Source organism: Pteropus alecto, unplaced genomic scaffold (genome assembly GCF_000325575.1).
Source record: "Pteropus alecto unplaced genomic scaffold, ASM32557v1 scaffold76, whole genome shotgun sequence".
In the NCBI taxonomy this organism is placed as follows: Eukaryota; Metazoa; Chordata; class Mammalia; order Chiroptera; family Pteropodidae; genus Pteropus; species Pteropus alecto.
Genome location: NW_006443138.1, coordinates 31403441 through 31426947, shown reverse-complemented (window position 1 = coordinate 31426947; position 23507 = coordinate 31403441). Strand labels below are relative to the sequence as shown.

At 38.7% G+C, this 23507-nt stretch overlaps 2 protein-coding genes and 1 pseudogene across 7 annotated transcripts in view; 1 reads left to right on the top strand and 2 right to left on the bottom strand.

The window, feature by feature from the left end:
* BID (BH3 interacting domain death agonist) overlaps positions 1 to 5810 on the top strand; it is a 39003-nt gene extending 33193 nt beyond the window's left edge. For 5 of the 6 annotated variants that reach the window (XM_015598452.2, XM_025041001.1, XM_006923911.3 and 2 more), the window contains 2 exons: positions 417 to 556; positions 1481 to 3983. In XM_015598452.2, coding sequence (XP_015453938.1) covers positions 417 to 556; positions 1481 to 1732 — 392 coding nt within the window. In that variant the 3' untranslated portion in view covers positions 1733 to 3983. Of the gene's footprint in view, positions 1 to 416; positions 557 to 1480; positions 3984 to 4360 lie in introns of those variants that run through there. The other variant, XM_006923912.3, reaches the window with a different exon arrangement.
* Positions 5811 to 6723: 913 nt separating this feature from the next.
* The window catches only part of BCL2L13 (BCL2 like 13), a 90526-nt gene continuing 73742 nt past the window's right edge, over positions 6724 to 23507 (bottom strand). Inside the window, exon 7 of the mRNA XM_015598424.2 lies at positions 6724 to 12880. Within this exon, the coding sequence (XP_015453910.1) occupies positions 12074 to 12880 (807 nt within the window). The 3' untranslated portion in view covers positions 6724 to 12073. The remainder of the gene's footprint in view (positions 12881 to 23507) is intronic.
* LOC102886866 lies at positions 21862 to 23146 on the bottom strand (annotated as a pseudogene).

Here is a 23507-nt window from a genome sequence, read left to right as displayed (position 1 = left end):
TGATGCGATATAGAACTGGCAGCCATAACACTGCTGTCCGGTTCGTACCTCAGGTGCCCACGGTCCTGGATGCCCAAGTATCACTGACCCTTTTCATGGGCAGATGTTGAACCTATATTCAGGAAGAAACCCGCTTCTCCAGCCAGTCTTCTGCTCACTCCAGCCCTTTCCCTGGACCCAGCGCTCTGCCCCTGCTCCCCTGAGCCTCAGGTCTCCAAATCCTCACACTGCAGCTCTATAGAGTGGAGCCAGTGTTAAGCTGGGACCCCAGTGGTGTGCCGTGGAAGCAGGAGCTGGCTTTGTTCCAGAGCAGAATCCTTTCCTTTTTCCAGGGTAGGGTGGAGAGGAATGAGGGTGTAGAACAGGGCCATTGTCTGAATCTGCTTTGTCTCTGCTGCCCCTGCCTGAACATTCAGAGTCTGAGAATCAAGAGGAAATCATCCAGAATATCGCCAGGCAGCTCGCCCAAATAGGGGACAGGATGGACTCCAGGATCCCCCCAAGAGTGGTGAATTACCTGGCAATGGAATTTATGAATGTGGACCTGTCAGAGGAAGTAAGTGAGAAAACCCTCTAGTGCCCTTTTTGGGTTAGCTGGGAAGAGTGAAGGCTTTTTCCATTGTCATTCGAACCACAAGGTCTGTCCTGTCTCCTGTCAGACAGATCAGTGTCCAGTGAGGTTACTCATGTTGTGACTGTCCACAAAAGAATTGGGAATAGAAATTATAGCATGGTCGGTTGTCTCTCAGGAGAATTAAGTTACTTGACATTTAGGAAACCCGAACCTTAATTCAGAGTGAAAACTTTGGGGATAAAAGCCTCCAAAAAGATGAACAAAATATATGACTCTTCCAGAAATAACTTTCTTCAGTTTTAGGGAGTCAAATAAAAATGCCATCAGATGGTCCCTCCCCATCTGATGTTCTCCATCAGCTATCACAGAATATAAGCATCTAGTGATGTTCTGCCTTGGGAACCTCTCCCCCAGTGTTAACTTAATATTGCATGAGAATCATGAGCCTGGAGATCCTTTCGATTCTAATGGTCTTTGGCATGCCTCTTCTACTAGGTGGGAATGTCACCTGTAGCCCCCTTCCTCCTTCTCTTTAGCTAGGTCTGCACCAGTAAATAGGCCTGAGACATCTTTGGTAGTTAACTAATTCTCAATTTGAAGAGGCAGGGAATGACTTGGCTTCTTTAGCTCCATCAGTGTCATGTGCTCACACAATGCTCAGTGACCATGTGTTTGGTTAGCGAGTGTCCCACTCCAGGGAGTGAGCTCAGTCCTCCCTTTCGATCCCCTCTGAAAACTGAGCTGTTTCTCATTCTCTCCTACAACCATCTTAGCTATTTAATAAATACTTCCTTCTGAAATGAGAGCATGCCTCTTCATCCTTTCCATTGGAGGACTAGTCCTTTAACAGGGAAGAATTTAGTGAGCTAGGTTTGATGTGAACCTTTTGTTTTTACATCCGTACAGGACAGGAAGGATTGCCTCTCTGCTGCGCTGGAGGAGGTCATGAAGACTTATCCTAAAGACATGGAGAGGGAGAAGACCATGCTGATGTTGACCATGCTGCTGGCCAAAAAGGTGGCCGATCACACACCATCCTTGCTCCGTGGTGTCTTTCACACAACAGTGAATTTTATTAACCAAAACCTGCTCACCTATGTGAGAAACTTATTGAGAAATGTAAGAACCAGTGATGTCAGCTCCTTGGCATCTCACTAAATCGTCTCGGTCTCTGCCTGTTCCCCATATCCATTCCCCTCTGAGTTCTGGAAACCCAGCCGAGCCCTCTGCCACAGGGCTTCTTTTATCCTTTCCTTCTGCTTCTGACGACCAAGCCACAGGAATGCTGTTACAAACCTTTCTGCCCAGGTAGAAAGGCTTGGTTTTGCTTTTACAAGCAAGAAAGTTATGTGGTAGGAGGTGGTAATGAACACTGAATGTCCTTTTGAGCTTTATCAGCTTTATGTTTAAGATTGAATTTTGTCAGCTTTACGTTTAAGATGTGCTACTGTCAGCGGGTAAAGGCTTACTTCATGCTATTGGTAGAATTGTAATAGTGTGGTACAGACATGGAGAGAATGAAAGAAAGTGGCTCAGGGACCTAAGCTGAGCTCCCCTAGTCTGCTCTCAACTTTACCTTGTCACACAGATGAGTATAATTAAATTCTTTTAAAACATGCTTACCAAGGATGATGGTAGAGACACCAAAAGGAGAGATTTAAAAAGTAGGGAAAACTATCTAAAACCTGCCCCAGAAAAACATCTGTCCCATAACCAGGGTGTTAAAAGTCACAGTTCTTCATAATGCTGCCCAAGAAGGCCAGATGGTCCTGAAAGCCTGGCGCTTCGGTTTCATAGACCTAACTGAAGTTTCAGTGGATGTGTCTTTTCTGTAAATTTTCTGCGAAATATTAGTGAATATTTGGGATTTTGTGTCAGAAGCATCACTCGGGCATCTGATGTGGTATTTACTGATGAGCCTTAAAAGCATTCTCTATCTCCTGTGGTCTTCAGTTATACAGATATTTTAAAACAGAATGAATGTAAATCTCAACTCAGGTATTAAACAAGCTTAGTTGTTGGAAGGAGGTAAGCCTGAGAAAGGTTCTGGACAGCGTTTACCAACAATGACCTGATGGGGGAGTAAGTGAGCAAGATGTCAAAAGCAGTCTTGTACTAACTAATAGCTTACTAAACACCGAAGGGCTCAAACAATCTTGACTCCCCGGACCCACTAAGACGCGTCTTGGCACTGTAAGTGATCTCGTAGATGCGAATATCCAGATCTCAGCACCTTGAAAGCCTGTTTTATGTAGTTGCTCTGCAAAAAACTTTGGTGCAACAAGTAGCAGGCAGGATGTAAAGATGACAAGGCTCCAGAGAAGGCGATTCTATACAAACCCCAGCTTCACTTCTGTTGATTAGGGCACTAGAGTTCTTGACTGAATTCTGGTTTGCAAATTAGACTGGCAGATTTAGACCTTAGACCTTAGAAAATGATCATCAATAAAGCAGTTGCATCTATTAAATTAGAGGTGTGGAGCACCAACAACTTAATGGAAGTTCAAAGAACCCAAATCTAGGGAGATGACAATAGTAAAAACATAACTGGATTTTACTTATTTTTAATTTGCATTTCTTTTATTACTAGCGAAGTTAGGCATCTTCTTGTATAGTTGAGAACTATTTACATTTGTGGGACTTATCTGTTATTATCCGTCCCGACGTGGCTTCTCCTGTATGTCCTTAGTTGTAGGACTTCTGTTCAGCTAAACTTCAAGTGATTCTCAGTGATGGTTGTTCTGTAGTTTAGCTGTAATCTTGATGTGGTCATGAGAGGAGGCAAACACTGTATCTGCCTACTCCGCCATCTTGACCCGATGCTCCAAAACATAACAAGATTTTAAATGTGCTAAATATATGCTAAAGGTTTTGTTTTGATTGGATGAGGGGTATAGATTCTAACATCCTTGAAGTAAATCAGAACATCAAAATTTTAGTTGTAGCAGAGACTTCTAGATACCCCCCAATATCTGCCCTCCCCATCTGTTATAGTAGGGTTTGTAGCTAGGTATATGGCCTCTTGGCTTGTCTACGTGTCCCAGGCTCCCTCATAAGCCAGATGTGACCTATCACTTCTGATGAAAGGGAAGCAGAAAGAAGTGATGTATGTATCTTCTGCACTGTGTCCCTAAACAGGAACATTTGCTCTACTTGCCCCTTGCCTTGCCCATGGGCTGAAATGTGGCTGAGGATGTGGGTGTAGGTGAAGGCAACACCTTAGTGTCAAGGACCAATAAGATAGGCTCCTGGGTCCCAAGACTGTGGTGTTGACTGCTCACGTGTAATTAGAGAAATGAACTATCTTGTATAAGTCATATTTAGATGATCTGTCGTAGAAATTGAATGTACATTCTAATAAATGCAATGTATGTTTGTTAAAAATGAAGAATATAGAATCATTTACAAAGGGTGGTAAATTATGGCCAAAGGCCAAATCTGGTTTGCTGTTTGTTTTTTTAAACATAGTTTTATTGAAATAGTTTTATTGTTCGTTCTCTTTGCTGCTTCCACACTATAACATCAGAATTGAGGCATCATAATAGAGACCATATGGCCTACAGAGCCTGAAATATTTTCTGGGCCATAACAGAAAAAGTGCCCCTGCTGTGAGAGGAAAAGAAAAAGGGAACCTGGTCATCTAGTACAAGTTAGGAAAGAGGGAGAAACAACAGTAAATAGGCATAAAAAAGAATTTGAAAAGTCAGGAATATGACTAGATATTTTGGTGGTAAAAAAAAAAAATTAGACTGGCTAATTCTAGTTGTTTTTCCTTTCTTGCTCTAGGAGATGGACTGAATGGATGACTGCAAAATCATGTCTGGTTAAAACTTGATAAGGTGTCAACAATATAGGTGCCTCATTTGGAGATGGAGCCATGACCATTTAAACAAAGTTCTTAGAGACAACAGGCATGAGATAATAGCTATTTATTTCTCACTATTTTAAAGATGTTTTAAGCTGGCGACCCATTTAGAAATCTCTACATTAATATACTTGAATGGAAATGTCAACTTGAACATATTTGAACAAGCTTCATACCATTTTCTTAACCCATCTACACATTGTGCCTTTGTCTTATTTCAGCTGTATAGGTCCCCACTTGAAAATTACATTTAAAAACAGATTGTAAGACAGAAGAAAAAAAACAATGTTGTTTTGTTTTTTAAAACAAACCAAAAAAACAAAAACTTACTGTTTATTAAAGTGCAACCTTGGGGCATAGTCTTACAGCAGACAGTGTCAGTGTCATGTGTGAGAGCAAGAATGCACATACTCTTTACAAATGAAAAAGTCCTCTCAGGATAGGGACCATCTTAATACTAAGGAAGTAGCAGTCTTCCTGTTTAGAGACTAGATGGCCCAGGAGGTTCTGGACTAAAGTTCTATATTCAGTGGGAAAATCAGGCCTCAGAACATGTGTGGCTCTTTTCAATTTGATTTCCTTTTATGAGAGTCAAGAAAAACCATAGGCAATTAAAAGGTGAGGAAGTAATTTAAAGGCCCATGTCACATAGTTTCCAGTATCAGGTAACTAAAGGCACCTTTTCTCTTTTGAAGAAGTCAAGGCTTTGGTAAAATTTTTAAGCTGGTGGAGGACCAGAAGCTACTGCATATATCCCATGGGCCATGTCTGCTAATAATCTTATATTTTTATTTTCTAGGCATACCCCTCATCCATGCCTAAGAGGCTGTATCAGGAGAGAACAGGTTTTTCTAGGCGTAAAAGATGAAAAAACAGTCTTAAAAATTCAACAGTTGAATGGTTGCCTTTCCTAGGGACATAGAATACAAGTAACAACAAAATCAAATTCCTTAGGTAGGAACAAATAAACCCAGGAGCACTTAAATTTAGAGCAGTGCCACACCGTCTGTTGTTCCCAGCAACTGTGTTTCCTAGAGTTCCATTTACACGTATGATGGTGAATGCTGCGTCCACACCACACACATCATCTGTACTCTGTAGTAGCACTCTTGTTACTATGAACATGACACTTGGAGAAGCATATAAACAAGAGTAACGAAATACTAATAAATATTTCCTTGATACCAAAATACTTTTCTGTTCCTTCAGCAATTCAGAAAAGAAAAATGGCCATCATTCAGCATTAAGTATATACTGCAGCAGGGCTGGGTCTTAATCTGATATCTGCAGTGTTGTAAATATTAAAAGCAAATAGATGTTGCCATGCAGTATGGAGGCCATCATTTGGAAATAAATCTTCCAGTCGTGTTATTGTTTTGTAGTGGACTTTTTTTTAAAGGGATTCATATCACAGTGGAAACAAGTTGAATAACATGTATACATACATACCCATCTGTACATGTGTATGAGCAGATTATCACTAGGGCAAGATATTTTAGGAGCAATTTAAATAGAAGTAGTCAACTCTAAGCTAATGGAGGAGAAAAGAGCTCTAAAACGGTAAATAATTCAGACTAATAATCTTTCACAGCATCTTTTCACTGTTTTGCTTAAATGAATACATTAGGTCACTATTTTAATGCAGTTTATATGCGTTGCAGTGTAAATTTTTCCAGACCAGGTTGGATAAACCTTCTTAGTCGTAAAGCAATAATATCACCTTGTCTCCCCAAGCCAGCATCATAAAAAGATGGCTCTATATCAGAAGTGTTCCAATCTTGAACTACATCCTAGCCATGACTTCAGGGATACCCTGGAAGTTGGTGGATTTTACACTGGTAACATAATCTTTGTGGATATAATGGAGAAATGACTTTCACAGAATGTGTTTCATCTTATTTTTTAAATATCTGAATTGATGAAAATTCCTTGGTTAAAGATAAAAAGCTTTCTTCAAAAGATGCTTGGCATATATGAAAGTCAGGTGGGATATTTGGTGTATTCAGGTCAAAGCATTCCTGACCTCACCTTTTAGGATCCAGAATTAACTGCTGAGATGCTCAGGGCTATTTAGAGTGTCACAGCACCAGAGAGTGCTCTTATTTTCCAAAAATTTCATTGGCTGTGCTGACTGGGAACTTAAATATGGAGTGTCCTTTGGATATTATGATCATGCTTTCAGAACTTGAAGTCAAACTAAGTATCTGAAATGATTTCAAGACTGATTATCTGAAATGATTTCTCCTAAGTTAAGGGCATATGAATAGAAAGATGAGTCCATCAGTTATCTTCAAATCTCATTTTATTACAACCTCCAATGTGTTCTTCCCAGCACATTGCTTCTAACAGAAAGCACAATTCATAGGTTTGGTTTTTGTCCCTTTCCCCTGATGAAGAGTAGATTGGCCAAATGGAGATAATGAGGAAAAGGGAGGAGCCAGGATAACCCATAATAAATGAGCAAATCAGAGCTGCAGTAAGGAGAGCTAATGGAACCTCAGACAGAAAAAAGGAATATATGCTATATAAGTGACATACTTCAGTTAATTACAAAAAAAAAACATTTAAATTTTGAGATGAGAGCATTAGAACCAATATTAAATTTAATTGTTAAGGAATGAAGTAGATAGAAAGGCACTTTTAATCTAAAGGAAAAATGGAAGATTATGATAGGAAAATGCATGTCTAGAAAAAAGTTCTATCTTTTCCTTTAAGGACCAGTCATACACAAATTCTCTTGTTAGAAATCATCAGGAACAACCAAGTTATTCCAGACTCCTCTTACACAAGGAAGACTTTCAACTTCCTTTTTTTCCTGGGGAAGGAGGTAACTAGTAATCTTAAAATATGAAAACTTTTGTTCTATATAGTATATTAATCAATTTAGTGGTGCAAAGAACACATGGAAGTGAGCAATATCATTATAAAATTTCCCTCCAGGAGGTGAGAACAGGGCAAGAATCACCTTGAGCCAGCAGCTACATTTTATCTTATTAAAGGCCTTACAAATATACCTGAGAACAATTCCACCTGAGCTTACAATGGAGTAGCTGCCTGGCTAGGGTTCTTGTGTAAACAGTTCACATGTGGAAGACCCTGATGACAAGCTAGGTAGAGGTTAGTCGTGTAAAGGAATGGGATGTATTACAGTAACACAACAGTTGCTAACTCCATGAAGCATTATATATGAGTTAACTAAAAAAGTGACTGAATTTCAGGAAATCGGTGTTCTTTAAACAAGGCTTCTGTTAACTTTACATTGCTCAGTGTACCGTGGACCAGAAAGGAAAGTTTTTCACCAGAAAGTCACCTACTGTCAGCTTCCGAGCAAGATGTGCCTCTAGCTGTGCCTGGTCAACCCTTCTGACTGAGTTGGTGACCAATTCGAGTGTTGAGAGGCCATGCAATGCCTAGAGGTATCCCCTACTTCCCTCCACAGCACATGGCATAAGCAGGGGAGAAGGAACAAAAAGGAACAAACTAGGAAAAGTGTCATGGTGCCTTCAAATCATTCAGTGATGATTCCTGTGTCAGACTGCCTTACCCTTGTCTATAAAGCAGAAATATTTATCAAGTATATTAACTAAGAAAGCTAATGGAAGATCTGTGCCAGTTGTAACTATAAGGCATCTCATTCAATATTTAAAGGGAAAACATCTAGTATAGTTAGAAATTGGGAATTACCTCATGCTTCTCTGGTACAACATGCTCAATATTTAGACTAGCCTATTTGGTACCTCTGAACACAAATTAGAAAAGGCTCCCTTCCAGGGCGACATTGTGTGTGCCCAGGCTGCCCTTGTACAATATACAGTTGGCACAGCTGTGTGCAGAGAGCCTGCCAATACTGCTTTGCAGAGTCATAAAAAAGTAAAACTGGAAAAAGCACTAGACTTGGAGTCAAATTGATATCAGTGCTGTGTCTCTCCTATGCTAGAAGACTTTAGAAAAGTTATTAAACTGATTAGGTTTCCCTAATCTGTAAAATGAGAATAAAAGGAATATGACTAGCTGTCAGAACTGAAGGTGTAAAAAGGCATGTGAGGGCACTAGAACAATCTCTAGCATATGGTAAATGCTCAATATTTGCTAAAACTATAATTTTTAAGGAAAAGGATTTTCTAAAATGGAAAAAACATGCACCCTAAAGTGAAAACCATCTCAGTTGAACCTCCGCAGGGATGAATGGTATAACTGGGGGTTATCACTAATGGCACATTTTGGTCCTCCAGAGAAGAGGAAACTTTCAGGCATCAAGTGTGTTGCTGAGACTTTAAATGAAACACTGCTTGTGAGGGGACTGGTTCAGAGGCTAGAAACTTTTTATAACATGATCAGATAGCCTATAGGCCCTCTTGATGAAATACCACCATCTCAAATTTTTTGAAAGATAAGCTTGTGTAAAAAGACAATAAGAAATTAAAAGGAAGAGAAGAAAAATTCTTACCTATAATATCTTTTATTTCTACAAAACATCTCAAAATAATTTTAAAATTCTACAGGTATGACCTTTGTCCATGTGTCATACCTATAGAAAAAAAGGCAAGGAGGACACATATTATTAGAAGGAATTAGCACAAAGGCTGAGGAAATTAATTTCCACAGGAAATTAATGGTAGCTATGGTTCAAAAAACCACGTCTCTCTGTTTGCTGTTTATTCCTCCCAGGAAAACTTAATGCGAGAAAAATACTGCAAATTTGTCAAATATATGCCTACCAAAGTTCAGGGAGAGAAAGGTTGCATCCTTTTGACTACCAGCTAAAGATGCAGTGCCCCTCACCTAGAAATTTATTCATCCTCCAGGGTGCAGCCAGGTTAAGCCTCCCGCCTTCGAGAAGGTTGTCCACTGTCGAGTGGTCTCGCCCTACTAGTGGCTGCATTTGATACAAGAGATGGCACACAGGCAAGAGAAGGTAGCAAGGATGACTTTGGGTGGTGAATGCATGAACCAGGTGGTCAATAGTTGTTTTTCTTCATCTAGAAAGCTTTCTAGAGGGCAATGATTATGAGAGTCCCCAGGGCTAAGGCACACACTGTGGATACTGATTTCTCTGGGCCTCAAATTATTATTTTACTACAGAGAGGATAAATTTTCAGTCTTTAATTCTGGTATTTTTCTCAAGAAACCACTGGCTTTTGCCAAGTGATCAGAAATCATTACATTCAGTAGAGCAGTTACGAAGAGTTCTGTAGGACTTACTAAAAAAATTCCTCAACAGTTCAAAGAATGAAGAAGGATAAACAGGGTGATATTCTTAATTCTAAATCTGAGTTCCATAAACAAGTTGAATTTATTTTGAATCTTCCCTTTACCTTAGATTAGATGCTACATAAGTCAGAGGGCAAGGAGTGGCCTACAACTACCAGGAAAGGGAGGATGAAAAATAATTTTCTTTTAAATGTAATGGCAAAAAATAGGAGCTGCTGTAAAAAGCAACCCTTATTAGGGTATTCCTTTCTACTGCCAGAGACAGAGGATAAGGAAGTGAAGAATGTGGAGACTGACACACACTATTATTACTCAGGAATTCATGAGTCTATCTAGAGAAAGCCAATGGAAAAGAGTATCTATCATTATCCAGCAAAATGCAATTGGCCAAATCATTTTAGGTTAATATTCAACAAATGGAAAAATGCTGAAAAACTGCACATGGTAGCATTGTATCACGTCTTACTCTTTCCTTTTGTGGAGAACACAGACCCAAATATTCTAAGCTACAGATCTACCTTAGCAGCTCAGAAATGAATCTGATTTGCTCTTACCCTATGCAAACACAAATGTAGCAATCAGATAGAGTAATCCAGTGCAAATGTCAGAGCCCAAGGAGTAAAAAATTCTTTACTACACTAATCCCATTTCCCCCATTCATCTCTAGCTATATTAATCAAGGTCCACCAAAACCCTTAAAAACATCACTCCCTAACTGGAACACTAAAACTCAGAACATATACACTGCATGATAAAGCTGAGAAGACCCACACACTTCAAAACTTTCCTTGACCAACTTTTGAACAGTATTGCTTTAGGGAAAAGATTTAATTTTAAAAAATAAATTTTTTTTAAAAAAAGCACATTTAAAACATCAAGTTTTGGTGACCAGGATAGGTAAAGTAATTTTATTACAAATTTCAGGATCTAAAAATTTGTTACATTTATTTACTAAGACAAATCTGAGATGACTTGTACCAAGCACGTGTCCTGCATAGTGACACTAATCCTCAGGCATGAAAAGAGTCTCACCCTCTCAAGGGATGGGATCAGCCAGATGAAAGAAAATTATGCAGATTCTCAACTAGCACGTACTAATTAGGATATTTTTGGTTTATCACTCTGGCATTTGGACTGTGAGAGTTTGGCGAAGAAGCCTCTTCTGTTCTTGAACTCTGAAAGCCAAACTTGAATCTTGAGGGTAACTAAGAATTTCAAGCTTCTCTTTTCATACTATATCAGAGATATTTTTAGGAGACTTTCTGTATTTAATAAGAGTTATGATTCAATTGGTCTGTAAGCCCAAATATGAAAATCCAGGAAGGACTGCAAAGGAGCTGGATGACCAGTAAGACTGATGCCAGATACTGGGAAAACACACTAGCCCAGGTTATAGACAGTGATCATCCAGCAAAAGAGATGCTGCTGGCAAGTAGCCATAAATTCAGTAGGGTGGCCATACACAAAAAGGCCAGAAGCGCTCCATAGGTCATCTAAGCCATCCCCCTACTTCTAAATGAGACAAATCTCTATCTATGGTTACTTGCCATTACACTCATAGGCAGGGAACCCTAGGTCGCTTGTTTTATATATTTTTTTTAAAGATTACTAAAGGCAGCATCTTTACAAGGTGGAGCTGTAAGAAGCATCAGGGACTTGACAGGTATAGAGCAAGCACTCTCCCATGGATCTCAGAAGGAACTTGGGGGTGAAGAGGAGCAATGTGGTGGTACCTGAGAGGCAGCTGAGACATGAGGGGAGAGCACCCTCACGCTACAGGACTAAAAAGGTGGGGAAGAAAAGAAGAGCCAAAAAAAGGAGGCTGCAAAACACAGCATGTTCTTCAGGAGAGATGAAATTCGAAGGGCATGACCAAGACAGCTGAGGAGCCTACAGCTAAGACCTCTTGGCTGGGAATTTCTACCCCAGGTTCCCCTAAATTCACCCTCTCCCTCTAAAGCTGTGGCTCTCAACAGGGGAACAATTTTACTCCCAGGGAACATTTGGCAATGTCAGGAGATATTTTTGGTTGTCACAACTGGGGAAAGTGCTACTGGTATTTAGTAGGTAGAGGTCAGGGATGTTGCTAAACATCCTACAACGCACAGGACAGCTTCCTACAACAAAAAATTCTCAAGATGTCATTAATGCCAAGGTTGAGAAACCCTGTACTAGAGGGAGTACTTTACACAGAAGATCCTGAATCTAGCATGAGCCAAGGCCCTTGGAACTTACCATCAGACAAACATGAACACCCTCTACCTTAATCCCTAATATGTGGATCAACCCACTGTCTTGGTGAACAGAAATCCCCAGTTATCCAAGAGTGCACCACAAATGTCCAATCAGCTGCTAGCAGTTCAAATTCAGTCAATACATCTAAAACCTTATATCCTTTTGTCTTCTTTCTCTTCTGAAAAAACCTATTTCTTTCTCAGAGCCAATGCTACCCCAACTGCCACTGCCAGAATGGCAACAGCAGCCACCCCTCCATACAACAGTACAGACTTGCCCTCAGATGGTGGGATGCCCTTCTCTTCTCCAGCAGGGGAGGACCCTTCTGTAACACCCTCTTTCCTTACATTCACCTCCTCTTTACTCAGCAGTGTTTTTGTGGGTTCCAGTGCAGGGATCACCTCCTCCTCTAGTTCGATAGGTTCAATTGTTGCTGCTTTCACCTCTTCTTCATCAAGTTCTACGAACAAAGATGTAGCTGGGCTGACTTTCTCAACTGCAATTGTTTCTGTGTCAGGTTCCCTCATTTCCAGCAAGGAAGTGGCAGTGATATGTGGAAGCGAGGGCGCTGGGGCTTCAGGGAACGCCTCTTGCAGCTCCCTGGTTGGCAAGACTATAGATGCCACAGCAGCCTCCTCCATACCCTCAGGTATTTCTTCTTTCTCCACATGCACAATGTCAGAATTGGAAGAGTTGTTCTCACTCTTCTCTCCAGCCCCGTTGCTATCTAAGCTTTTGACTTCTTCAGGATCCATTGCAATCTGCTGCCAGGACTCAGGACCTAGGGACACTGGTAAGCTTTCTGTGTGCCAACTCTGGCTGGCTGATAGAGAAACAGGTAAGCTCTCTGACTGCCAAGAAGTGGTCACAGTTGGAGACTCTGGAAGACTGACTTGTCCAGAGTTATCACTGGGCAGTATATAAATGTCATTGCTATCTTCTGCAACGATTCCAGGGTATTCCTCCTCCTCGGACTCAAGATTGAAGACAGTGCCCTAGAAAAGGAGGCGGAGAGTCAAGACAAATAATGGTAAATACAGTTAAAATAAATGTAAATATGGGAGAAACATTCTTTCCTAAACTGAAGTTCCAGAAATAAACATATCATTAAATCTACATATTTTCTGGATTGAATCCATTTACTTGTAGATCAATGCAGAGGAAGTATTTTTAACAAGATGGTCCTTTGACCAATTTCTTTGAAGCTAAAAAATTAAAAAGTTAATTTATATTCGATTCCACTTATATATATTCAATGCAATTATTAATGCAAAATAGCCAAGTAAATAAAGGCAAGAATCTTGCTCTCAAGGAACTTATGACTTTGGGTACAAGAATAATGCTAGTACAAGAATAATGGGTACAAGAATAATGTTAGTGCTATTAAGAGTTCAGATGGGGAAATTACTCCTTTTGGTTGAGCCTGAACAGTGAAGGAAGCTGACTGAAAGCCTCATGGAAGAACCAACATTTTATATTAGACATCTGAAGAATGGGTAAGATTTCATGGTGGAAGCCACGTAGAAGACACGATACCAGCAAAAGCACAGAAATATAAAAAAGGGGAATAGAAAGTATCCCAGTTTAATTAGTGCAGTGTATATGAAGAAGAACAGAAAGTTCAGTTAGGACAGGACCATGGAGGAGCTTAACAGAGAGCTAAGAAATATGAACTTTATTCAACAAGAAATGGTTAGTCAATGAAGTCTTTGAGCTACAAAGTGACAATCAGAGCTCCCCTTTAAAGTTAATCTGACAGCAGTGGTGGAATAAAGGGACACCAGAAATGCAGTACTCTTGCTTCTCTCTTTGGCAAGAATCTATAGGAAAGCAATAAAAACACATAGTGTCGGTCTTCAATTTCACATTTAACAGTTTAACGTGATTCACTGTGGTTGTCTATTGCCCAGCAGGTGCTGTGTTAGGCAAAGGAGTTGTAAGAAAGAATGAGACCCAATTTTTGTTCTTCAAAAATTCACCATCTAGACGTGAGGAGTGGCATATGAATAACTAATTTCAATATATCACAGTAAGCTTTAAAACAAGTGTATGCACAAGGTGCTAGGGAACCCAGAGGTTAAGATGTGATCAGAAAGACAGAAAGAGAATCAATGGAGTGCAATGTCAGAGATCCATAGAAAGTTTTACAGTCTGGGTGATATTCCATAAATGCTACAGTTTGAAAAGGATATGTAAAGTAAATTAATTCTTATTTTGTGATTATGGCTGCTGTTTATATGAAGTAGACTAATTTTATTCTTCAGTCAAAACCAAAATCTTCCTGTGTACACTAAAGGTCTAATATAAATCAGTAGTCTCTACAACCACCCCATAAAAAAAGGAAGTCAGAAATACAACAAAACAAATAACATGATCATAATGCCAACATTCTAACTGCCCCACATTCTACCTCAACCCTTGCTTCAATTTCCTTAAGAGGTCTTGGTAGGTATTAGAGATAGTCCAGGAATGATTATAAGCAGAGGCAAAACACAACAGTAACTAAAAATGCAGTGTTTGTTTTGAATTCCAACTCTACCACGTACCAGCTATGTAATTTTGAATGACTTGCTTAATTTTTTAAACTTCAATTTCATAAATGAAAATAACTAAATAGGATTACAAAAATTAATACAGTGCTTAGCATAGAACCTTGTACACAGTAAGCATGCAATAAATTATGCTATTTTTTCCTTACTGTCATTGTTTTTGTTTCATGGTTTTTACTGCTATTGTTTTTGTTGGTATGTTGATGGGACAAAGAGCTACTCTAAAATAACATCTAAATAGCTTTTTCTCTGCAAGGAGGCAGCCGAGCAACCTCCCCAGCAGGCGCAGATCTTTGTGAAGACCCTGACGGGCAAGACCATCACACGTGAGGTTGAGCCCAATGACACTACTGAGAATGTCGAAGCTAAAATCCTAGACAAGGAGGGTATCCCACCTGACCCGCAGCATCTGATTTTTGTAGGCAAACAGCTGGAGGAATGGCTGTGCTCTCTCAGATTATGATATCCATAAAAAAAACCACCCTGCTCTTGGTGCTTCATCTGCAGGGCAGCATCGAGTCCTCCCTCCACCAGCTCACTCAAAAATGCAACCGCAACAAGATGACCAGCTGCACCGTCACCTGCTCCAAGAAGTGTGACATCACTGACAACCTGCACCACAAGCACATGGTCAAATAAGGCCCGTTCACTGCCTCCATGGCCTGCAGGGCAACCTCCTGTCCAAACCCCTTGGCCCTGGAGCCTCAATAAAGTTTCTCTTTCATTGACTTCAGCAGTAAGAAACAAATAAAATAAAACAAAATAAAAAATAAATAAAATAAAATAAAATAAAATATAAAAAGTAAAGTATAAAACAAAATATCATCTAGATAGAAAAAGTCAAAAAAATAAAAGCAATTTTAAATAATATTTTTTCTTGAGTAAAGAAGAAAATTAAATTTTTCCTTCTCTCTCATCTCTTCCATTAAAAAATTTTCAATACAGTTGACATAAATTTCAGGTGTACTACATAGTGGTTAGATGATTATATAATTTAAGAAGTCATGTCCCCCAATAAATCCAGTACCCACCAGGCACCATACATACTTATTACAATATTATTGACTATGTTCTCTATGCTGAACTTCAGATTCCCATTTACTATTTTGTAACTGCCAATTGGACTTCTTACTCCATTCACGTTTTTTACCTAAGCTCCTAACCTCACTCCCATTTGGCAACCATCAGTTTGTTCACTATATCCATGAGTCTGTGTGTTTCATTTGGTCGTTTATATTATTCTTTAGATTTACCATATAAGTGAAATCATATGGTATTTGTCTTTCTCAAATTTATTTCACTTAGCATAATACCCTCTAGGTCCATCCATGTTGTTGCAAATGGTAACATTTCATCTTTTTTTATGGCCAAGTAAATACTCCATCGTATATACGTACCACTTCTTTAAGTTGCTTCTATCTTGGCTATTGTAAATAATGCTGCAATAAACACAGGAATGCATATTCTTTTCAAATTAGTGTTTGGATTTCTTTGGATAAATACCCAGAAGTGTAACTGGGTATTTAGTAGTTCTACTTTTAATTTTTTGATAAACATCCATACTGTTTTCCATAGTGGCTGCCCCAATTTGCAATTCTACCAACAATGCATGATGGTTCCTTTTTTCCCCCACATCCTCACCAAAGCTTGCTGTTTCTTGACTTATTGATGATAGTCATTCTGAAAGGTGTGAGGTAATATCTCATCGTGGTTTTAATTTGCTCTTCTCTGATTACTGGTGACAGTATCTTTTCATACATCTTTTAGCCATCTGTAGTCTTCTTTGGAGAAATACCTGTTCAGGTCCTCTGCCCATTTTTAAACTGGATTGCTTATATTTTTGTGTGTTAAGTTGTGTGAGTTTTTATAAATTTTGGATATTAACCCCATTATTGGACATATCATTGGTGAATAGGTTCTCCCAGTCAGTTGTCTTCTTGTCTTGCTGATGGTTTCTTTTGCTGTGTAAAAACTTTTTAGTTTGATGCACTCCCATTTGTTTTACTTTTGTTTCCCTTGCCCAAGAAGATATATCAGAAAAAATATTACTGAGAGCAGTGTCAGAGAGTTTATTGCCTATGTTTTCTTCTAGTTTTATTGTTTGGGTCTTAAATTTAAGTCTTTAATCCATTTTGAGTTTATTCTTGTATGTGGTGTAAGAACGTGGTCTGGGTTCATTTTCTGCATTTATCTGTCTAGTTTTCCCAACACCATCTATTAAATAGACTGTCTTTATCCCCTTGTATATTCTTGCCTCCCCTATCATGGATAGATTGACCATATAGGCATGGGTTTATTTCTGTGCTCTATCCTGTTCATTGATTTAAGTACCTACTTTTATGCTAATACCATGCTGTTTTGATTACTATATAGTCTTATAGTACAGTCTGATATCAGATAGTGTAATACCTCCAATTTTCTTTTCTCAAAACTCCTTTGTCTTTTGTGGCTCCCTAGAAATTTTAGGATTTGTTCTAGTTCTGTAAAAATGCCATTGTTATTTTGATAGGAATTGCATTAAGTCTACAGATTGCGTTGAATAATGTGGGCATTTTTATGATGTTAATTTTTCCTATCCACAAGCATGGTTTTTGCTTCCTTTTATTTGTGTCTTCTTCAGTTTCTTTCTTCAATGTCTTATAATTTTCCGAGTACAGGTCTTTTATCTCCTTGATGAAAGTTATTCTTAGGCATTTTATTTTATTTTTGGTGCAGTTGTAAATGGGATTGTTTTTAAATTTTTCTGATAGTTCGTTATTGGTATATAAAAATGCCAGATTTCTGAATATTAATTTTGTATCGTGCTATTTTACTGAATTCATTGATCAGAGCTGTAGTTTTTTGGCGGAAACTTTAAGGTTCTCTATATATAGTACCATGTCATCTGCAAATAATGAGTTTTACTTTTTCCTTTCCAATCTGGATGTCTTTTATTTCTTCTTCCTGTCTGATTGCTGTGGCTAGGACTTCTAATACTATGTTGAGTAAAAGTGGTGAAAGTGGACATCCTTGCCTTGTTTCTGATCTTAAGGGAAATGCTTTTAGCTTTTTCCCCATTGAGTATAATGTTAGCTGTAGGTCTGTCATATATATTATGTTGGGGTATGTTTCTTTCATTCCCACTTTGCTCGGTTTTTATATCATAAATGATGCAGGATTTTGTCAGATGCTTTTTCTGCATCTATTGCTGTGATCATATGATGTGCATTTTCAATTTGTTAATGTGGTGTATCACATTAATTGATTTGCGAATATTGAACCAACCTTGCATCCCAGGAATAAATCCCACTTGATCATGGCGTATGCTCTTTTTAATGTCAGGCTGAATTCAGTTTGTTAATATTTTTATGAGGATTTTCACGCCTATGTTCATCAGGGATGTTGGCCTATTATTATCATTTTTTTCTTTTGGTAGTGTCTTTGTCTTGTTTTGGAATCAGGATAAAGCTGGCTAGGAGTCTTCCCTCCTCTTGAATTTTTTTGAACTAGTATGAGAAGGATAGGTGTTAACTCTTCTTTGAATGTTTGATAAAATTCACATGCGAAGCCATCAGTCCAAGACTTTTGTTTGTTGGGAGTTTTTTGATTACTGATTTGATTTTGTTAGTAGTTATCAGTCTGTTGAGATTTTCTGCTTTTTCTTGATTCAGTCTTGGAAAATTGTATGTATCTAGGAATGTATCTGTTTCTTCCAGATGGTCCAATTTGTTGGCATACAGTTGCTCACAGTATTTTCTTTTAAGCCTTTGTATTTCTGAGGAGTCAGTTGTCACTTTTTCATTTCTGATTTTATTTATTTGGGTCCTCTCTCTTCCTTTCTTGATGGGTATGGTTCAAGGTTTATCAATTGTGTTTACCTTTTCAAAGAACCTTGGTTTCATTGATCTTTTGTTTTGTTTTGTTTTTGGACTCTGTATCTCATCCCGCTCTGATCTTTACTATTTTCTTCTACACTTTAGTCTTTATTTGCTGTTCTCTTTCTAGTTCCTTTAAGTGTAAGATTAGATGGTTTATTTAAGATTTTTCTTGTTTCTTGAGATAGGCCTGTATTGCTATAAATTTCCCTCTTAGAACTGCCTTCGCTATATCCTGTAGAGTTTGTGTTGTTGTGTTTTCATTTTCATTTGTCTCAAAGTATCTTTTGATTTCTTCCTTGATCTTGTTGTTAATGCATTCATTGTTTAGTAGCATGCTATTTAGTCTCCATGTATTTGTGTATTTTTCTGTTTTTATTTCCTTGTATTTGATTTCTACGTTCACGCTGCTGTGGTCGGAGAAGATGCTTGGTATGATTTCAGTCTTCTTAAATTTATGGAGACTTGTTTTTGTGGCCTAACATGTGGTCTATCTTGGAAAATGTTCTGTGTAAGCTTGAAAAGCATGTATATTTTGCTGCTTTGGGGTGGAATGCTCTAAAAATATCAATTAAATCCCTCTGGTCTAATATGTCATTGAAAGCCACTGTTTCATTGTTGATTTTCTGCCTGTATAATCTATCCTATGATATCAGTGTGGTGTTAAAGTCTCTTACAATTACTGTATTACTGTCAATCTCTCCCATTATGGTGCTCCTGTTGGGTACATATTTACATGGGTTATAGCCTCTTATTGGATCGATCCTTTTATCATTATGTAGTGCCTCTTTTTTGTCTGTTTTTATAGCCTTTGTTTTAAAGTCTATTTTGTCTGAATTAAGTATTGCTACCTCAGCTTTTTTTTTTTTTTCCATTTGCATGAAATCTTTATTCCTTTGCTTTCAGTCTGTGTGCATCTTGTGAAGTGGGTCTATTGTAGACAGCATATGCATAGGTATTTTTTTTTATCAGTTCTGCTATCCTGTGTCTTTTGATTGGAGCATTTAATCCATATACATTTAAAGTGACTGATAGGTATGAATTATTTCCATTTTATTATTCACATTAATGTTCTTTTTTCTCTGCTTTTTAGAGAAGTTCCTTCAACACTTCTTGTAATACTGGTTTGGTGGTGATGAATTCCTTTAATTTTTTCTTGTCTAGGAAGTTCTTTATTGGTCCTTCGATCATAAATGATAGCTGTGCCCAGTAGAATCATCTTGGTTGTAGATTCTTGCTTTTAATCACTCTGAGTATTTCATGCCCATCCCTGCTGACCTGCAAAGTTTCTTTTGAGAAATCAGCTGACAGTCTTGGGGGCATTCTTTTGTATGTAACTAACATTTTCTCTTGTTGCTCATAAGATTCTCTCTTTATCTTTAACCTTTGGCATTTTAATTGTGGTCTTGGTGTGGGCGTCTTTGGGTTCACATTATTTGGGACTGTCTGTACTTCCTGGAATTGTGTTTCCTTCATTAGGTTATAGAACTTTTCAGTCATTATTTCTTCACATAGGTTTTCGATCTCTTGCTCTCTCTCTCTCCTCCTTCTGGTACTATGATGTGAATGTTGTTATGCTTGATGATGTCCCAGAGGTCCCTTAAACTATCCTCATTTTTTAAAATTGTTTTATTTTTGCTGTTCTGATTGGGTGTTTTCTACTAGTTGTCTTCCAAATCGTTGATTCAGTGCTCTGCTTCATCTAATCTGCTATTGAGTCCTTCTAGCGTATTCTTCATTTCAGTAATCATATTATTCATTTTCTGACTAGTTCCTTTTCATGGTTTCTACGTCCTTTTTATGTTTACTATCTCTTTGTTGATGTTCTCGCTGAATTAATCTATTCTTCCCCTATGTTTGTTGAGAATCTTTATGACCAGTTTTTTGTACTCTGTATTTAGTAGACTGCTTGCTCCATTACATTATTTTTCTGGAGTTTTGTCCTATTTTTTCATTTGGGGCATGTTTCTTTGTCTCCTCTTTTGGCTGCCTCTCTGTGTTTGTTTCTATGTATTAGGTAGAACTGCTACAGCTCCCAGTCTTGGCAGGGTAGCCTTATGTAGTTAGGTGAACTGTGCGGCCCAGTGGTACAATCTCCCTGTTTGCCTGAGCCAATGCTCCAGGATGTCCCTTCTCAGGAGTGTGTGTACCCTCCTGTTGTATTTGAGCCTTCATTGCTGTTTGTTCATCAGTGGGTAGGGGTGACTCTCAGGCTAACTGGGGGTGACCACATGCAGTAGGATTCATCCCGGCTAAGACCACCCTTTTAATGTGCCATTTGTGGAGCTAATCAGGTGGTCTGAGGAGCTCTGTTGTGGTCTGAGGCTGGCTACAGGGTGTGTTGGTTCTGAGGCCTCTTGGGAGGAGCTCCAGTCAGGCCAAGTTCAGCCACTGCCTGTGTCCACCCAGGGCCACCTGGTAGGAGCTACAAAGGAAAATGCAGTTGGTAGCTGCCTGTGCTGGTACTGGAGCATTTGAGAGAGGCCATGCAGCGAACCGAGGCCAGCTGTCACCCATGCCAGGTCTAGGGCCAGTCTGTAAAAGGCACAGGGCACACTGAGGCCATCTGCTGCCTGTCTGCACCCTGTAGATCTTGGAGAGTTTATAAGAAAGCTTGCAGCACAGGATGAGGCTGCCTGTGAGGCACAGCTGCTGAAAGAATCAAAGGCAATGTGCAAGTTAGGTGTGGCAGGGTCTCAAGGAGTCACCAGTGTGGGGTGAGCAGTATTTACCTGGTTATTGAAGATTCAGATTAGGTGCCTGCCTGCCCCTGAAGGCTGTGTGGGCAGAGGGATGGGGGGTGGGGAGGGGCATTCAACACAGGGACAATGGTGGCCTTCACCCGGAAGCCACAAAGTTCAGTCACACAGTTCAGTTTCTCTCTGTATGTCTCTAGCACCTTTCAAGCTGCTATCCCTTTGCTGGAGCTCAGGGTGAGCACCTGTGAGTGAACAAGTCTATATGCAGGCCCTTTAAGAGGACGTTTCAGTTTCTAGAAGCTTTCTATCTCACAAAGACAAGACATGATCGCATCTGATCTTCATAGCCAGCTCTTGTGGGAGCTACTCTTCTCAGCACTGGATCACTGGGCTGGGCAGCATTCTGTGGGACTGAGGCCCCTCACTCCTTGGTGGGAACCTCTGCAGCCAAGATATTCCTCTCGATTCTCAACCACAACACGTAGTTTTAGGACCAGCCCATTTCCTGTCTCTACCCCTCCTTCCAGCCTCGATTTGGCCTCTTCTTTATATCCTTAGTTATAGGACTTCCATTCAGCTAGTCTTCAGGTGGTTCTCTGGGATGACTGTTCTATAATTTCATTGTAATTTGATGTGGTCATGGAAGGAGGCAAGCACAGCACTTACCACTTCCACCGTCTTGACCAGGGACTCTCATGTCTTCTAAATAGAGATATCACAAAACTGGAAAGTAAATCTCTTTAGAAATAACAATGCTACACATCAAACCAATATAGGGATTATTTCCATGGGACGGGATTACAACAAGTCCATTGTGTAACTTTTTTACAATGATAATGATTTAGTAAAAAAAAAAAAAAAAAAATCTATTTCAATTTTTTTTAGATTTAAACTATTTATTGAATATTTGCCATTGTTAAACACATTGTCTTTCAGCATATCGCTTTCACGTTAAAATGTCAGAAACAAGCACCAATATTTACAATTCTTTTAATGAGCACTATACAATGACACATTAAGGCATAAATTCTTTTGGCTTATAAGAACGATAATAGTAAAAGTGATATAAAATCTTCAGTGTGAGATTATAATTAAGCTATATTTTACGAAAATATGGTGTAAAGTGGCAGTAACTTCCTTGATTAGATCCCTGCAGGAGGGACTGATCAGTTACACGAACTTTAAAATTTACAGATAAAGGCAGTTCAATACTGCCATTGAGAAGTACATCTCTTAAGATATAAAATTTTCTGGCCACAGTTTGGAAGGTCTGAAGTATCAAGCTGGTTTGATGAATTAGTTGGTTGGCACTTATGAACACATTTATTGCCTTGCCATCTTTAAAACAGATTTTCAGAGTATCACTGAAACTTCGGAGTACTTTATAAACTTATTTTGGTGTTCAAGTGCCCTGCGGTTCTGGTATTTGCTACTTCTTGAAGACATTATTTACTATGTCAAGAATTTCTTTTATTGCACTAGCTATATCCTTGACTGTCTGCAGAAACCTCACTATGTCATTGAGCTCATTTAGGATCTTAGAATTTAAGTGTTCGTGCCTTTTCATTTAGGTCTTGGAATTCTGGCTCTGTTCATTCAATCATATACTCTCTACATTATCAGCTGCCATTCGAAGAAATGACTCTATGAAGTTAATTTCTATACTTTTTTTCTACAAAATTTTCATAATTATATCTTGTGTGAGTCCTGGATTTTCTTTTTCCGCCTTAATGAAAGCAGTTATGTCTGAGCATCAGACAGATTTTTTAATTCTAGCTCATTAAACACAGGATACATGACTGCATAGAGGGACATAGAAATCATGGAAGTGGTCTGAGCTTCATTCTTTATCTCTCCCATTGTCATCCTCATTCAAAAGCCAAATACAGTAAAAATAAAAATAAAAAAAAAAGGGGGCAGTGCTAAAATGCAGAGGAATCTTTACTCACTGCAGGATTTCTTCTCTTTTTTTGATAAAAAAATAGGGCACGAAACATATACTGGCCGGCAACTGAGACACTCACTTCACTCCCCAACTTGGAGCCCTCTTTCTATTTACATTTGTTTTTTGTTTTTTTGTTTTTTTAAAAAGTCAATATAAATGGGGCTCTGCTCCTCATGGGAACTTGAGATTAGTGGATATTCAATAATCTCAACATGAGCTGTGAAATAATTATTCAGGTGACGAGAATCTCTTGAATTTCTTTTGCACATGTCTCTAAAACAAAGGGTAGAGCATGTAGATATACCATTAGAAACTGGTATTCTTTATCTTTTCTTTTAGCATTGAGATTCACATCCATAAAATTCACATAACATTTACCATTTTTGGATGTACAATTGAGTGGCTTTTTTTTTTTTTTTTTTTTTTTTTTTTTTTTTTTTCATGTAGCCCTATGAACATTCCTACTCTAAATTTCTCACAAATTGCCCACTCTGGAAAGAAGTCCAGCTGCAACCCGGAGTGTACCTTGTAGGCACGAAATCAAACTGATGAAGACATCAGGCCTGCCAAGTCAG